The 18,834-nt window shown below is 33.0% G+C and overlaps 2 protein-coding genes across 5 annotated transcripts in view; one reads left to right on the forward strand and one right to left on the reverse strand.

Moving 5' to 3' along the window:
- Nucleotides 1-4,942: 4,942 nt before the first annotated feature.
- LOC125823888 (cytochrome b561 and DOMON domain-containing protein At5g47530-like) lies at nucleotides 4,943-5,797 on the forward strand. The gene has a single exon (XM_049503250.1). The coding sequence runs from the start codon at nucleotides 5,029-5,031 to the stop codon at nucleotides 5,593-5,595; it is 567 nt and encodes a 188-aa protein (XP_049359207.1). The 5' UTR covers nucleotides 4,943-5,028; the 3' UTR covers nucleotides 5,596-5,797.
- Nucleotides 5,798-5,858: 61 nt separating this feature from the next.
- The window catches only part of LOC125823898 (uncharacterized), an 897,951-nt gene continuing 884,975 nt past the window's right edge, over nucleotides 5,859-18,834 (reverse strand). For all 4 annotated transcript variants that reach the window (XM_049503261.1, XM_049503265.1, XM_049503263.1 and 1 more), the window contains exons 2-7: nucleotides 15,961-16,148; nucleotides 15,188-15,259; nucleotides 14,754-14,841; nucleotides 6,720-6,852; nucleotides 6,569-6,607; nucleotides 5,859-6,240 (exon numbers count right to left, since the gene is read on the reverse strand). In XM_049503261.1, the coding sequence (XP_049359218.1) occupies nucleotides 6,160-6,240; nucleotides 6,569-6,607; nucleotides 6,720-6,852; nucleotides 14,754-14,841; nucleotides 15,188-15,259; nucleotides 15,961-16,135 (588 nt within the window). In that variant the 5' untranslated portion in view covers nucleotides 16,136-16,148 and the 3' untranslated portion in view covers nucleotides 5,859-6,159. The remainder of the gene's footprint in view (nucleotides 6,241-6,568; nucleotides 6,608-6,719; nucleotides 6,853-14,753; nucleotides 14,842-15,187; nucleotides 15,260-15,960; nucleotides 16,149-18,834) is intronic.

Genomic DNA, 18,834 nt, shown 5'->3' on the forward strand with positions numbered 1-18,834 from the left:
AGTATTTAGAGATTAGATGTCCTTGATGTGATGACTTTCAGATTTTGGGGATAATATGTAATAGACTTTACAAGTTTATTTGATTGGTTACTTTAATAAGTGTTGGAGCTTTCGCGTTATTGTTGATATTCATAGTTGAATTATTGGTATATGTTGGGGTTTAGATTCCTTGGTCCGCCCACTTAGGAGGTTAAGTGTGGGTGCCACTCATGACGCAATTTGGGTCGTGACAAGTACACACATCCCACTTTGTTGATTCTTTGGAAAGAAGTGCCAAAATGGAACATAAAAATTGCAGTTGAATGGTTAAAATGCAACAAGATTGAGTTGGAGTGCCAAAATGAAATTTAGGGACAAATTTAAGAGTCTGCATATGTGTTTGGCCTAATAATAATAATAATGATGATGATGATAATGATGATGATGATGATAATAAAAATAATAATAATAATAATAATAATCATAATAATAATAATAATAAAAAAATATATATATATATATACAAGACAATAAGAGATGTAATTAAAAAAGCTGAGCTAAAGACAAATTTAATTTCTCTTGAAATTGAGGTACAAAATGAATTCGTTTAGCTTTATATTTATGAAGAAATAAAGTTATTGCGAGACTTTTCAGAAAGCTATTGGAAGACTTTTACATAAGTAATTACCCTGTTTGAGCTATTTGTAAGTTTGTTGCTTAAGTTTCTTTGAGAAAGTTACTACAAAAAATTTTAGGAAGCTGTCTACCTAGCTACTTGCTTCATACTAAAATTCTTTAAATAAATATCCACTAGTGTATCTATAACATGTTTTAAATTATATTTTTGTTTTACAATTGATCTAGTGAATCTATTATTTTTGGTAAACTGGAAAATGAAGTATGTGATTTTATTACTATTTTTTTGTTGGATATTACATTGAAAAAGATATGTCAATATTTTTGCTAATTTAATTAAAAAGCAATTGTTGAAATTTTGAGTTGACCTCCACAAGTTCAATTGCCAATGCAGCAACTTGTATTGACCCAGTCTAGTCTACTATTAACAGATGCGTCATTAAATAACAACTATTTCAAAATTCAACAACTTGAAATGATGACATAAATTGAAAAGTAAGAAGATACAAAGAAGAACATAACGAAATACATATGAGAAGGACACATTGAAATTTCCAACTATTCCCTCATTTATTAGACACAGAGCTAAAGTTGTTTTTTTCCCCGGTATTGATTTGCCTGACTAAATTTGAATTTGCGCCGGAATGTCCTACATTTGGAGGTAAAGCGCTCACCAACAAAGGTGACTCCATATTCAGGGGAAATTAAACCCGAGACTTCTAATTAAGAATGAATAAATACTTGTCACTTTACCACAATCCTTGTTGGTGAGCCAAAGTTATTATTCTTCTTTGACATTCTATTTTCTTAGTGTTGGCTAAAAATGTCTAATTCCAGCTTACCAAAAAAAAAAGTCTTATTCTAGATGATGGAAATATTATATTATATCACAACTTATTAAAAGTCGTTCATGCTTGACATTTGCTGGCAAAATCATTTCTTATTTTTTTCTTGTATTGGGATTGAAAACTTGAAATATAGTGTCAATTTTGTTTCATAAAATAATAATTTAGCTAACTTGTTTAAAGTTTCATAGAGGGGTATGAATTTCTTTCGTTTGAGTTTATTTCTTAAATGGTTAATTGAGTTATAAAAATTACTCTGTAAATTACTTTTTGTACTTTTTTAGGAAAATTAATAAAATCATCCTAGAATGTACATGTTTCTTATAATAATTACAGTACAGTGTCTTTGGATAATCTAATTTACAAAACAGCGAGTAAGTATAGAGATTTTTGTATTTAAGTATAATATACACATAATATACGTCATTAGTGTATAGATTTTTATATTTTAAACATATTGATAAATATATTTGGCTGAACTATACTGTAAGTTTCATATCCCCAAATATTATCCATTCCATGGAGAGAAAAATGGCACTTAAAATAGCTGAAGCAGCTAATTAGATTGCTACGTTAGAAGCAGTGACGCCATTCTTTTTAGGTTAGAATAGTGTTTTTGATGTGTTGAAATAGGGATGGTAATGGAGTGGTAGGGTGCGGACCGATGTGGGTTTCAGACAACGCGAGGTGGTGCGGGTTTTATATTGTGCGGGGGTTGAAATAATGTTTTTCTAAATTGTTGTGGGGCAGGATGAATTGTGGGTCTATGTGGGGTTAAACAAAAATTTAATATTTTTCTTGTGAATTTATCTAAAATTATATGTAGCCTTACCTGAAATCTTTTAGTACTCTTAAATTATGATTATTTTCATTATGACTTATTAATTTGCAATATTTATTTTATGCGATTTCATTATTATTTTTTGTTGAATATTTTAGTGTCATTATTCATCTCATATTTTGTATTATTTTCTTCAGAAACAACTTATATAGTTGTATTTTGGTAAGACCAAAGAAATATTTGGAGCTCGAGTTAATTATTTGTTTGTATGAATACATATATTTTATCGGAAAACCCCAAAAAAAAATGAGGTCGAAAACTCCAAATTTTATTAATTTGATTTGATTTATAAATTTAAAAATCCGACACAAATAATTTAATTTAATATTTGAAAAATCCGAATAAACTCAGCCATGTACACCCTACCGTACTTAATATTACATATTTAACACTATAAATTAATAGTTTTATCACTCAGGATATCATATAATTCAGTTTCATCACCATTCATTGATTTCTTTTAATTTTATGTGCATGCATAAATATGTTGATTAGTAGATCAACCGCCCCGTACCATCCCTACATTAAAATGATCAATTTTACCCTAATGACCTATATGTTTGTGGAGGTCGAATCTTTCGCAGGATTTTATATAAATTTTGTATCGAATCTAATGGATTTACATTCTGTTTCATTATTTTTATTTTTAGCGGGTGTTCATGATTTAGTTTGAGCTTTTTTTATGAAAGTCAAATCAAATCAATTTAGTATATTTTTCAATTATTAAAACCGAATAAAATATAATACTTTATTGGTTTTATTTTGTTTATAAACAGTTATCTTTGTCATTGAATTATTACTTAATTTTATTTTTAGTCCAAGTGTTATTCAACTTGATGAATTTGACCCCAAACTTTAGATAAGCTCCTCAAGCTTTTGGAACAATACCTCATAAAAAATGATATTGACCTCTTTTCGTACATTTATTTTTTGAAAACTAAATTTTATCATTTCTTTACGTAATTACTGACCTATTTTCGTACATCTACAAAATTTCCCCTTCTGATATTGACAAGTGAGAGGGAAAATTTATTGGATCGTTGCGATTACGGATCGAATATTTCATTGTCTACATTTATAAACAACTTCAATGTTTAATTGAAAATCTTGAATGTTTCAAAACATTTCTCTTAAGAATCCTCCCAAAGTAATAAACCATTGCAATTGGGTCGTTGTCATTACGAGTTGGATGTCTATATTTATAAGTAGTTTTAACGTTTAATTCAAAATTTGTTGAAGTTTTCAAAACATTTCTCTTAAGATATTGCCAAAGTAATAAACCATAGGAAGATATCATATGTGATCCATGAACTTCCATTTTTATTTTATTTTTAAAAAAATGCATCTAAGTTTCGTAACTAGTTTATACATTTTGAACTTTTCAAACATAGCGAACTAAAACATCTGAATAGCTAAAGGAAGAAAAACCAATTGAGAAAACCCTTTTAAGACGGGATAGGGAGATTGATGAAATAAAAACCTAATAAAAACATTGAAACAATACGAACAGCTAAATTCTGATAAGTAGATGGATTATATGTAGGATGACAAACAAACAAACAAACAAAAACATTGAAGATAACAATAGTTAAAGACTGATTGTTTGGATGAAAACTAAGTAGATGAATTTGGAAGTTTGATGAAAACATTAAACATAACATCTTTAATCAAATTGTTGTTGGATAAAAACTAAGTAGAGCTCAAATTAAAGTAGGTGTGCAAAAAACTGGTTTAACCAATTAAATCCAAGAAAAAAATAACACTATTGATTTATTGGTATTGGATTATTGAATTATTGGTTCGATATTCAATTTTGGGATTTTGGGTTATGATTAAATTGATAATTCAATAAGATTATACTGAAATTGCTATTTTACTCCTAAATATATAACAATGACTTTAATATTTTACTTAACCCTATTTTTACCTTCGGCCGTAGACAACAGAAACTAGCCTCACTGCCTCTCTATTGCGGCATATTTTCACTTATCTACACAAATTAGTAATTACCATCAGTCATCTGAATTTTAGATTTGATTGTGACAAACATTTAATGTTGTTTCCGCAATTTATTGCACGGGTCTTTAGATGAAATTCAAACAATTTTGTATTAAACAAAAAAAAACTAATGCAGAAATTTGTGTTGCACTTCTATTTTTACTACCATTTTTAATTTATGAACATCGTGTATATATGATCATATCAACATTTTCTTATCAGTTAAACCGAAAACCAAACTATTAAAGATCAAAATCTGATAATAAATATCTTATTAGTTTGACTATCAATTTAGTGTGTTCACAAATCGAGAAACAATAAACGTTGAGTGTCATAAGGATGACAAAATCACTGCTTGACTTGGAACTTTTCTGCAATGCGTATGATGGTTTAACATACTTGAAGAGGTCCTAAGTCAACTAACTCATAGTCAAGTCAATGAGTGTACCCATGCCTCATACCTACAAAAACTACAGATAAGAAGCATTCAATTTACTTTGGAGGTATCACTACCAGTAGGGGCCCGCTGACATAATAGACTTTAAAACCTCACCTTCCCTTTCGTATAAAATAACTACCAACATTCTTATTCCTCAACTGGCAAAAAAGTAGCATCCTACATTCTCAACTTGGTGTTGGATCAGCTCAACAGTCGCGCAATAGTCTTTTACGGTGTTTTTATCATTTCGTTCCATTTTTTACACAGGAAAAAAGAATATATTTGTTCCCATGGCGTCGAGCTCAACATCAAAACTGTTATTTTGCATTCTTGCTTCAACTTTTCTTGTTACCTCAGCTCAAAACTGTTCAAACTACACTTTCCCAGCTAATAGAACATTCACCACTTGCAAAGTACTCCCCTTTTTAGAAGCAAACCTGCACTGGAACTACAATTCATCCAGCACAAAAGTTTCAATTGCATTCAGAGCTAAACAAGATTCTAAGGGGTGGGTAGCATGGGCTATCAATCCTACAAGACAAGGCATGGTCGGATCACAAGCATTAGTTGCTTTCCATAACTCAACTGACAGCATGATAGCTTACACAACACAAATAACAAGTTATAGTCCATCAATGCAGAGAGCAAATCTCAGCTTTCAAGTTTCAAATATATCTGCAGAATACTTGAACAACGAGATGATTATCTTTGCGACTATAGGGCCACTGGGGAGTGGAACCACAGTAAATCATGTCTGGCAAGGTGGACTCTCAGTCTCGAACGACATCCCTCAGATGCATCCATTTTCATCCCAACACCTTCAATCATTTGGACAAATAGATTTTCAGACAGTTTGAGAATTCCATGAGAAAAATAGTCATCTTAGTTTTTTCAACTTATCAAATAAATAAATAGTCATCTTTGGCTTTCATCCCAATATATTATATCAGGTTTCCAAATGTCTAGAATATTACTGTAAAATAAGCTGTCTCTATTTCCAGGCAATAAAAAGTTCCAACTCTTCTTGTGCTTTCTTCGTCATCTCTTAACTATTGTTTGTTTGAACACGAACCAGACACAAATAAGTCAACAGTCTAACATTTGCTGCGTTTAATTTATATATCAAGATGTTGTTGCTGTTGTATATATCAAGGTGACCTTCCAGAGTAATATAATGAGAAAAAGAACAAAAAGCCATATTGAAAATTCCAGAGTAATTAGTGAAAATCAGTAGAAGAGTCACAAGCTTTGATTCAAAACTCTGGATAAAACTAATCACCAAAATAATATACTCAATACTCTCCAGGCTGAAGGGAATTGTCTATCTGGGCAATATGAACATACAACCATGTTGCTAAGTAACTGAAGCAGCTCACCGTACATTGACTCTGTCATCAGCATACACCATGCGTCTTCATGTGCTATGAATGTTTAACCATATTCCCAACTAATTGACGCAGCTCAAAAATCTTTGACTCGGTCATTGTTAACTCCAAGGTCATCTGCACAACATATATAGATTTAGATGTCAACAACTAAATTGAATAAGCCAAAAAGAACTTGAAGGGCAACTTAGCGAAAATGAGGTTTTGATTAAGCCTCTTTTTTAACCAACTTAAGAAGTATCAGATTTAAGGAAGCCCGAATTCCTATTCCAATTGAAACTTGGGCACAACAGTTAATTATGATGTTTATGAACAGAGAATGAAGATTTCATCCACTGAACTCTCATTCTAGCAGTATTATTAACTCCTTTGTGGCAAGGAAAAATGCCTCCAAATCAGCCAACTATTCATTACTGAGAAAAGAAAAAGAGAATCATCAGCCCACCTCGTTGAATATTTTACTGTAAGAGGTCTCATTGAAACCCTGCATAAAAAAGCATTTGAGGTTACTTGACTGTCAGCTCTGTAGATCTAAATTTACATGTAAAAGGATCACATTATAGATAGTGTGCATGAGTTGGCGGTTATGGAGATACCAATTTTTGGAATAGGCTGAGAGAGGCCTGATTTAATTCTCCAATTTTGACACGGAAGGTATGTATCTTGAGATTATCAACTGCAAATGTCATCATCATGAGAACAGATTCTTTGCCAAGCCCTTTGCCACGACTATACTAGCAAAAGCACCATAAGAAAATGAAAATTAGTTCAAGAAATAAAAAAGAATGTAGGGAAATTGATAAACAGAGTTTTGACATGCAAACAAGAATGAGAAACTATGTTGCTCTACTCGGGTGAGGGTATCTGATATGAGTGCGGAGGTCAGATTCAGGAAGATTCAATTTTCAAAAATTTGGGGGTACGGGATTCAACTAAGAAAAATTATAAAAGTAGAGCTATACAAATATTCTAAATTTTCAGAGATTTTGTGGAAAAATTGCATGGAGGTTTAACATTTTAATCTTTCATTTTGATAATTTCTCAAGTTATAGGCACAAGCGGGTGAGTTCGAGGCATACTCCAAGATATACATATTTCTTCCATTCTCCAACCATATATTGTACACAACAAATAAGCAAACTAAATATTATAAGCAAATTACAATAGAATAAAGAGATAAGTGTCAAAAACACACCTAAACTATCCTTTTCTTTTTTAGTTTCATACCTAAATTATTGAGAGTGTGAGTTTCATACCTAAACTATCACTTTCTAGTTTGAGAAACACACCTAAGTGGTGTGTGTAATGCACTCTCTTTTATTTGAAAAAACCTTGACACATGGCATTCCACATGGATAAAATATTCCACCTTGACAAAAATTAAATAATAAACTATTAATATTAATTAAAAATTAAAGATTAAAGTATTATTATAAAAAAATATATATAAATTATTTTTCTTACCAACCACTCCCCCCCCCCCCCCCCGGACAATCCCCCATCCTTTTTTAAAAAAATTTCTTTTATAAAATATTTTTTTAAAATTCATACTTCACCCTCCCCCCCCCCCCCCCAAAAAAAAATAAAAAATCCCTCCACTCCTAATTTTTATTTTTTTTACATTTTTCTCATTTTGTGTTAGATATGTACGTACATATATTTTTAGAAAAAAAAATTCTACTAGTGTACCGAATATAACATAAATAAATAAAAAATTAAAAAAAGTCTTGCCGCAACAAGTAAAAAATATATTTGATATGTATATATCTAACACAAAATGAGAAAATGGGAAGCGGAAGGTTAGGTGAGGTGGGTAGAATAATTTTTTTTAAAATATAAAATAATACCTAAATTAGTATTTGAGAGGGGGGGGGAGAGGAAGTGATGGAGTGGGAGGTAAGAAAAATATTTTACATTTTATTTTAGAAAAGAAATATTATTTTTTTGGATAATAATTTATTAATTTTAACTAATACTAATAATTTATTTAATTTTTGTCAAGGTTGAATGTTTTGTCCATGTAGAGTGTGATGTGACAATTTTTTAAAATAAAAGAGAGTGTAATACACACACCATGACGAGAGTGGTATAAAAGAGAGAGGTGTGTTTATCAAACTAAAAAGTTATAGTTTAGGTATGAAACTCACACTTTCAATAGTTTAAGTATGAAATTAAAAAAAAGGGTATAGTTTAGGTGTGTTTTTGACATTTATCTCTAGAATAAATATAATGAAAAGAATCAGACATAGTGAAATAAAATTAACCTTTTATCCAAGAACAGGAATGGATTAACTCTTAGCTATTCATAATTAATTAATCACATGACCACAGCAACAACGTACTCACCCAGTGAAATCCCACAAAAAAATCAATACACATAGTAAATATTCAGGCTTTACCAAAAACTATGAACATTTGAACTTAACTAATAAAGCATAATCAAATTAGATACTCCTAGCTTTCTTTCTCAATATCATCTTCTTCCAAATATCACTCCTTCTAATTGAAGTTCATCTATTGATAGCTTAATTAAACATTAGTCATCTCATTAATATCAAAACAATCTCCACCTAAAGCAACATCGAATCAAAATGAAGAGATATATTAGAAGAGAAGGGGAAAGAGTTGCCATGCAAAATAAATAATAGAGAAAACTGTCAAATAAAGAAAATGTAAACATACTCAAACCCTAATACTTGCTCGATTAACTAATATATTTTTTCTTCTTGTGAAGAGCAACCGTAGATCATAGTGTACAGGAACTAAATCTTTAGCTTTTGAAATTGCTAATTTGTTTCTCTTGATGTTGTGAATCAAAGAACAAGTGTTCAATTCCTTTCAAAAAAGAGGAAGAAGTTGATTGAGTAAGCATCTTGTAAGCTAAGTTTGGCAAAGCAGAGCCTAGACACCATGATTTACCCACCAAGAAAGAGTATTCTCATACATTATAGCCTCAATCACACGAAGTTCACTAAATTAACCACTCCCACTACAAAATGCTCCAAAGAGACTTGCTTCATTTCATTTGAAAGTATTGTTGGAAGCGTCAATCATATAATTCAATGACATTTCTTATCTTCTTAGGAGTTAGCCTTCAAATCTCATTTTTACCTTGAAGTAATGATTGGTAATATTGTTTTGAAACCAATGAGTGTGTCATACAAGGCAAAGGGAAAATATTTTTGTTCCACCTAGCCACAAGAAGACCGTGAAATGTATCAAAAAAATTGCCCTTCCCCTCATGCACATAGATTACTTTCTTTAACTTCGCAATCATTGTGTCCCAAATGCCATAAATGTGAGGCAACTTTGGCCACTCAAGATCCACATTGTGAAGAGTCCCACATCGAGGGTCAAAGGGATGAGTGGTTTCTCTCTATGGCTTGGGCAATCCTCGCCTCTTGAGCAAACTTTTGGGGTAAAGTAATGGCCAAGATTCATTTCTTTAACATGGTATCAGTCGAAGGATCTCATTTTCAACTAATCAACTTATTTGATACAATTCAAGATATTCTTATGGGTTGGTGGAATAAAATAGTACCCCTTTGAATTGTATGACACACTCATTGGTTCCAACATACTTTCATAAATCATGGCTTCAAGGAGAAAATGACATTCGAAGTGTCGATACAAATAAGATAGAGATATTTCATTAGATAAGGATTGAATGTTTTCGAAGATACCTTAAAGATTCAAATGAAATGAAATAAGTTCCTTTGGAGTAAGAAGCATTTTGTAGTGGGAGTGGTTATTTTAGTGCGCTTCATGTGATTAAGGCTATAATGTATGATGATCCTCTTTCTTGGTGGGCCAATCATGATGTCTTGGTTCCACCCTTGCAAAACTTATCTTACAAGTTGCTTACTCAACCGACTTCTTCCTCTTGATGTGGAAGTTAGAGCATTTATACTTTGATGCACAACATCAAGAGAAACAAATTACATAGAAACTTCAATAGCCGACGATTTAGCTTTTGTAATAGTTGCTCTCTCGTAAGAAGAAAATATATGTAACTAGATCAAGCAAGTACTGGAATATGGATATATCTACATTTTCTTTGTTAGATATTTTCCTCAACTATTTACTTTGCATGATTTCTCTTTCCTTTTCATGAGAACCTTTTAATATATCTATTCATTTTAATTTATTTTTTTGAAACTGGATCTATTCATTTTAATTTAATGTTGCTTTAGGTGGAGATTGTTCTGATATTGATGAGACGATCCACTATTTAATTGAACTATCAATAGATGAACCTCAATTAGAAAGAGTGGTCTTTGGAGAAGAATTTAAAGATTTGGAAAAAGTTGAAGATAGTAAGCAAAGAGTAGCTAACTTGACTATGCTTTGTCGATTTTTGTAAATTAAGTTCAAATGTTCATAGTTTCGGTAAAGAATAAATTTCTACTGTGTGTATTGAACAACAAATTAGGAATAGATAAGTTGTGGCTGAACTGAATGTCCATTTATGTCTTAAATTTTAAGATTTCTAGTTTCACACTTTCACTTTGTTTAAGTTATCTTATTTTCATATTCAAATTGCATGATACAATTTCAAGAGTTATGTCATTCTTGTTCTTGGATAAAACATAAAAGATAAATTTTCTTTCACTTTATGTCTGGGTTTTTTAATTCTATTTGTTCTACTATAATATGATTTCCATATTTGGTTTGCTATTTTGTTGTGGAAGAAAATATTTAGAACTTTAGTTGTTATTGCTAGTGCATGTGCCTACTACCTACAACTTGAGAAATTATCAAAATGGAAGATTGAATTCTACAACCTAAATGTAAGTTTACAACAAAATATCTGTCAAAGTTTAGAATATCTTTATAGCTCTATTTTTATAATTTTGAATTTTGTTAATCAAATCCTAGCATCCATACTTGGATTCATACTCCCAAATCTTAAATATACTTTTTGCCGAATCTGACCTCTAGATGCAGATCCGTAGCGGAAACCTACACCTTTAGTTTGAGCAACACAGGTTGACTTCATCATTAGAATTCTAAAATAATATGATGAGAATGATGGTATATAGTTAGCGTATGTGAGTGCGTGTGTGTTTTTCTTAGTCCAAGTTAGTCAATCCCATCTTTTTGACATAATATTTTTAATTAGTACTATCAATTATACATTGATCCATCAATAAGTTCAAGTGGGGAACTATTATCTCTTTTATTTCAAAATATGACTGGATTTGAAATATGATCTTTAGAGTACCTAATTTTTTAATAAAAATTGGACACACCAACATACCTAGTGAAATCCCACAAGTGAGGTTTGGGGAGGCTAGAGTGTACATAGAACATACCCCTACCTCGTGCAGGTAAAGATGTTGTTTCTGGAGGACCCTCAGCTCGAGTATAACATATCAAAATAGGTATGAAAAAGGGAAAACGGTAGTGGAGAAACGAAGAAACTAATAAGGAAACAGTAACAACCACAGAATAATGCAATAACCTAAACACAATTAACAAGTGTTGGTGGAATCAAAAGCAAGACACTAAAAGAATACAGCTAAACTCCCGAAATCAAGACAACACTCCATACCAACAAATCTTCTACCCTGATACGAAAACCTTCACACCCTCCTATTTAAGGTCATGTCCTCGGTAATCTGAAGTTGCACGACGTCTTGCCTGACTAATGCCCAAAATAATGATGTCCTCAGGGAAGATAGATACAACAACAACAATAGTGAATTCTCATAAAGTGGGGTCAGGTCGTCAGGGGAGGGTAAAGTATACGTAGACCTTACCACTACCTCTTAGAGTTAGAGAGACTGTTTCCAAAAGACCTCCGGATCAAACAAATCAAAGAAGTAATCAAAAGAAAAACATAACAACTAATAGCAAAGTTGTGCAACACATATATGCAAGAAACCGTAACATCAATAACAAGGTGCAGATACCTAACCACAGTAAATCACAAATTATTATCAGAAACTTGAAACCAAAAACTAATACTATGACTGACTTGTAGCTCCACCCAACCAAAGACCAAAATAAGCTAGGAATAAGAACACCGCTCAACTACCTACTAACCTTCTACCCTTATACGCGACCTTTATACCCTCCTATCTAAGATCATGTCCTCGGTAAGTTGCAGATGCGTCAAATCATGCCTATTCCCCACTCCCCAATACTTCTACAACCTACCTCTGACTCTCTTTGAACCCACTATATCCATACTCTCGCACCTCCTAACTAAGGCATCCACACATCTCCCCTCCACATGCCCAAACCATTTTAGTCTCCCTTCCGTCATTTTGTCCACCACAAAGGTCATTCCCACTGTCCCGGATATCCTCATTCCTAATGCCATCACTCCTAGTATGCCTACACATCCATCTCAACATCCTCATTTTTGTCACTTGCATCTTTTGAACCTAGGAGTACTTGATTGGCCAACACTCCACCCCATACAACAAAGCCGGTCTAACCACTCCTCTATAAAACTTACCTTTAAACTTTGAAGGCACCTTCTTGTCACACAAAACGCCAGATGCAAGCCTCTACTAAATCCATGCCGCACTAATACGATGTGTGACATCATTATCGATCTCAATATTTCCTTGGATCGGAGACCCTAGACACTTAGTTTATATGTAATGTTTTCCTAACAACATATGTTTTGTTATTTAGGAAGAAGATTCGGACCTACGCCAACCAACTCCCACACCTTGTTGATTCTATTAATGATGCCAAAGTAACCACATCATTTTTGAATAGCACGTATTTTTATGCATTTTTCTTTAAAAATAAATCTTGTCTAGTGACTTTTAACGTGGGATGTTAGCTCATCAAATTCATGCACTATACCTATTTTTGTTCTTTTTTTTCACACATTATTTTGTTCTCTGGCAAAAATATACACATCATTTTGATTTCAAACTTCTTCCTCCACCCTCCCTCTCTCTCCTCCGTTGATCTTCCTCCTCTTGTCCAACAACTCTTCTTCCTCCTCCTTTTGGTACCAATAGCACGGGTACAAAACATGGACTCATGCTTTCTCTCACAAATCCTTAATCAAGCAACTTCTCTACTTGTCTTTGCAATTCCCTTGTCTCTTCGGGATTGCTCCTATAAGCAAACTTATTTGGAAGTGAGAAATTGAGTGAACTTGACGTCTTGCAGTCTTGGTACGAAACCTATTTGAAGTCAAAAAGAGACAAGATTGACACAGTTCAGATCTTGTAACATGCTCGAGACTCTTTCAATTTCCTAATCATTTAGGTCCCTCCTGAAGATCAGGTTCCAGCCTTGGGTACTCCATATCTGAGAGATCGCGTCATCTTTTTGGAGGATCAAGATGTTAATTCTTAAGATCAGGGAATTGATCTTTTACGGTAGACTGTCCTAACCAAAGGTCAGTCTAAAATTCTGTCTGTACTCCATTCCCAACTCTATAGTTAGGCCATAATTTTCTGATAGTCTTACACCCGTCACAACCATAAGTGCAAAGTACATCTCTGGTGATCCACTGATTCATTAAGCCTTATTTTTGGGATATGAATCATCTCCACAGGGCATTGTGTCTTCACCGCTGAATCTCCATATCCATATTTGGAGCAGACTTCTATTGTGCAGACTGAGATTTTTTATGCCCAAACCCCCTTGTTTCTTGCTGAGACTCTGTGAATCCCACTTCACTAAGTTATAACCTTTTTTCTCTTTGTTTCCTGCCAAAAGATATCTCTTCTCAACTTGTTGATCTTTTTCACTACTCCCTTGGGAATAGGGAAAAGAGACATCATATAAGTTTGAAAGGCATCTGATTTAATTTCTTCTGTCTTCAAATTTTATTTTAAGCTTCGACATATATTATTTTATTTTCTTGTTTCATGTACATGAACTAACTTAATTATATTAGAAAGGATGAACTGGAGATGCCCTAAAACAAAAGAGATAACAAGCCTAACAAGTGAAGCGTCTGATACACTTGAGAAGGCGTCAGCCGGAAAGTAAGAACTCTTAGACTGTTAGACAGAGGCCTAGAAGAACTAGAAAGGCATTCTAGATTTTCACATCCACTTCATACATTTTGAGAATAGGGAGAGTAGTATGCAGCAAGTTAAACTGAATAGCATTTTGACTCTGTGTTTTTGGTGTAATCAAATTTACTCTAACGATACCGTCTCTATCATTGATGTCTTAGACTCATTATAGTGATAGGTCGGTATTATTAGAGTTCCTTATGTAAATACGGGTTTCAGTACAACCTACTACAGAAATAAAAACAATTACCATTTTCAAAAAAGACAAAAGGAAAATTGCATGCAACAAATTTAGCAGTTCTCTCTTAAACAAATAATAGGGACTCCTTGGACATAGGCTAGGGGCAAATCCAATAGGCCAACCCTGTAAATGCTTCATCATCCTAATCCTAACTGGTGAACTACCTTTTTTTTTTTATAAGGTTAAAGTCTAACTGGTGAACTACCTTTTGGAAACAAGTGATAATTATCCCTCTCAATGACAAGACAAATTTTCACTCCAAATCACAACTACAGATAGGAATCTAATATTGCAACAGACAAAGTTCTTTTAAGATAGAGGAACCAATCAACTAGTGACACAACATTGAGAGTCAAAGCAGCAAATCGGAGATATTAAAGCATGTGTACCTTTTTGGTTCAGCTATCATAATCTCGACTTCAGCCATTTGGGGATCATCCAAGTCATTCACGTATATGTTCACATCACCAACCATGGCTGTCAAAAAGCAATATTCACATATCAATCCAGAAAAACCAGGTTCTCACTTCCCACACATTTGAAATTATTATTGCCCACTAAAACTTGTGAAAGCCACTTTATAAAAACAAAATTTTGCAAAACCAATAAGAAAATACTAAAAGCAGAATTTCAACTAGTTGCAGAAAATTCAGATCCTAATATAAAGAGCTTCATACCTAAGTATGACCATACAGAATAATAAAATTACCATAGGTTCCGTGCTGACCAAAGATCATAGGTAAGACCCAGGCAATACAATGTCAAATAAAGCTATATGGAGTGATTAAACTAGAGCAATTGAAGATCAAAACAAGAATGCGACCTTCAACATGAGGTTCTCCATGAGTGAAGTTTCCAACAATTAGTTCCCTGTCCAACACGATGAAAGTCTGCTCTGCCATTAAAAAGGAATTTCCAATAACCATACAAAGAATATACAACCAAATACCATTAAATTTCAAGAACATCACTATTTATTCCTTTCTGTCCCAACCAAAAGCTGACATAAGCAAGTAAGCAACAGTTCAGGAACAATTCACCACTTAGTACTACCATTTGACTTAGAGTACAAGGTGTGCCAGCTAAGTTATAAATCAAACTTATAATTGGTCCTGCCAATCAGCATTTCTCCATATTTCAACAAAAAAACAGCAATTCGGGTGCCAAGACAGCTTTTTATTTCTTTGATAAACATGAAAAGACATTATATCCGTTTGCATCAAATTACCCTCCAATAAAACAGCAATTCAGGCAAAGATAGGTTTTTTCTTCATCAATAATGAAAAGGGTAACTATCTCCCAAACATACAGTGACATAAGAAGCAAAATTTGAACCAAAAATGAAATCCATACTTAAGGGGTCTCGGATAAAAGTATTCTTGATTCCGCTCGAAACAGTAATTCAGGCCAAAATATCTTTTTATTTCTCACTAAACATGAAAAGGCAGTATATCTATTTGCATCAAATTACCCTCCAAAAAAGCAGCAATTCTAGCAAAGATGGGATTTTTCTTCATGAATAATCAAAAGGGTAACTATATCTCAAACATAAAGTGACATAAGAAGTAAAATTTGAACCAAAATTGGAAGACATACTTAAAGGGTCTTGGGTCCAAGAAAGTTGCATTTCATATTCTTGCTCAAGGGTAAGTGGTTCAGAACCAGTTGCTTGAAGGAGAAGAGGATCTTGCATCCATTCATGGTACTTTGGCACATGCTCTCTCATGTAGGGTACCAGTATCACCTTCTCCCCTTCCACGCTCACCTTCATTTTCTCTGTAAAATTCCAGCAGTTGGCAGTGCATCAGTCAGCTTAAAGTTTAAGCTAGGCAATACACTATTTATTTGTCATGGGCCTCACTATGGCGAACTGCGGGCCACCGCACCGTATATCTGGGTTCTCCAACTTTTGGCATACTTTACACAGTTAAAAATTTATTTCAGTTTCAATTTATGTAATTGATACAAAATTTAAAAATATTAAAACAAATCTTATATATTTATATAGCTATTAGATCATTTCAATAGGGTAAAAGAAATTTTTAACTTAAGTTATTTCTAATTATAAAAATATGATAAAGACTTTTTTAATAAATTAAAAAAAAAATGTCACATAAATTAAAATAAATGATTTTTTGTAGCTTTCTCAAATAGCTGTTATATTCTTACAATTTTCAAATTACTAAGTTAAAATAGTATGTCACGTAAATACCTAGGGGGTGTGGGGAGGGGTGGTTGAAAAAAGAAAAGGTTTGTAATATTTAAAAGCTGAAGTTATGTTCGAAGTCTTTAAACATGCATTTAATTACAAATAAAGTAAAAGCTTTTTGAGTGTAAAAAGAATTTCACTTGAGGTAATTAACACTAGCAAGCAAATATTTACCTACATCAAAGGAATAACATTTTATTTAGTAGCAAATCATGATATAGTATATTTTTTCAAATCATAGCAATTCATATTATCGAAGTACAAAGTTTATGGTGCACAACTCAATAACATAATTGAAATAAAATGAAAATCTACTCTACGGACGAAGTGGATAGCTCACCACAATTGCAATGGTGGAACGATCAGCAAATCCTCAAGAATCAATTGTAGTTTTCTATGATAGTATTTGCTAGGAATAGTAAGTAAGCTATAATGACCTAGCAAGAATTATCGACTCGTCCCGATCTATCGGGGACGAGTCTTTGTAAAACATGTTGTAACAATCCAATACTTCTTTTTTCTTGTTTATACTTTGAAGGGAAGGGTCAAATATGCCCCTAAACTATTCGAAAAAGTCTAGATATACCCCCGTTTAAAGTTTGGCTCACTCATGCCCTCACCGTCCAATTTTTCGCATAGATATGCCCTTATGGGCGTTAGTTGGTCTGCTGGACATATCCAGCTCATTTTCCATTTCTTTAAATGTCAAATGGAATTGCCACGTCATTTTACATTACCACATGACATTTATATGAAAATGGAAAGCGATCAATTATGCCCCTAAAATATTCTAACCCATAAATACCTAATCTGACCCATAAATCAACCTCTCTTTTAAATAACCTATCCGACCTGTATCAAAGCCCGTTCATATATCATATCCGACCCAAAACCCATCCCTTTTAACCCATTATCAAAGCCCTAATTTGTTGTTAACTTCTCCATTTCCATCGAAAGAAGCTTGCGGCGCTAGGGTTCTTAGAAGATTTACGAAGCTTGCGGCTCTAGGGTTCTTAGAAGATTTAAGAAGCTTGCGGCGCTAGGGTTCTTAGAAGATTTACAACTTGAAGGTAAGTCTTCTATATTCAGTAAATTATATATTTGATTTTATTACATTTTCTTGTTAGGTTAGGGTTATCTAAATAAAGTCGACCTAGTGAGGCATCTATTGTTTTTGATTTGTGTCTACCAAAATCACTTGAAATGTATTGTTTAGTGTTAAATGATGTACTTTTATGCCTTTGTGAGCTTTGCTTTGTTTGTCGTTTGGTGGTCTCGAGATGATGTTTGTCTTTTAGGGTTTAGTTTATTACATTTTTGTAGCTTTTAATGTGTTTGTTTTGATGTGGTCCCTCTGATTTTACTGTTTCTTTCATGTATTTTTGAAGGATGATTGATGAAGTTGAAATTGTGTCCAACTACAGGGGTAATTTGGTCATTTCACCTCTGTTGGTTTACACTAAGAAATTGGTGCACTCTTGGCTTAATTTTGACCTTGAATTATTGAGTCATAAAGATATATGTTATGAGTTTACTTCAAAGCTAAGACATTCTCGGGTTAAACAATTGTTAGTCACTGGAACCCCTAGAAAGTATTATATAGTAGATGGGGATGATGGAATTAGGGCCATCCTTAGCCTTTTATGTGAGAAATTTAAATTCGTCAACTTCTTTGTTGTGGAGGAGAGTGAGCTCACAGTTTTTTCCCAAAATATCACACAATATTTTGAATCATGTTTTGTAGATTTTGAGGTTGGTATAGATTGTGAACATAGTGTTGGTTCTGATTATGAATGGGATCTTTCTGAGGTGAGGAATGTGATTATGAGTGGATTGAGGCTATTAGCAAGGAAAGGGGAAGAGTAGTAGGTGACAGGTTGGAAAACTTCAAGGAATTGCAGGTTGGTATGACATTTAAGGACATGAAAGAAGGTAGACAGGTTCTGAATTATTATGCATTAGCTAACAAAAGGGCTTTGACTATAATCAAATGTGATACAAAGAGAACTAGGTATGGTTGTGATGAGGGATGTCCCTTTAGGTGTTTGATTTCAAGAGATGGCAAAACTAAAGGGTTTAAAATAAAGGCTTTCATCAATAAACACACATGTGATGAGGCCTTTTTTAATCCTAGAGCTGATGCAGTTACTTTAGCTCAGTACTTCAAGAACAAGCTTCAAAATAATCCCAAGTATAAGGCAAAAGATATGAGAGGAGAGCTTGAAAATGACTTAAAATTGAATGTGTGTCGATCCAAACTT

The sequence above is a fragment of the Solanum verrucosum genome, unplaced genomic scaffold (genome assembly GCF_900185275.1).
Source record: "Solanum verrucosum unplaced genomic scaffold, falcon-dt-bn FXZP01000056.1, whole genome shotgun sequence".
Classification (NCBI taxonomy): Eukaryota; Viridiplantae; Streptophyta; class Magnoliopsida; order Solanales; family Solanaceae; genus Solanum; species Solanum verrucosum.

Excerpts from the sequence above, each read along its gene's own strand:
- LOC125823888 (XM_049503250.1), top strand. The coding sequence starts at position 5,029 with ATGGCGTCGAGCTCAACATCAAAACTGTTATTTTGCATTCTTGCTTCA.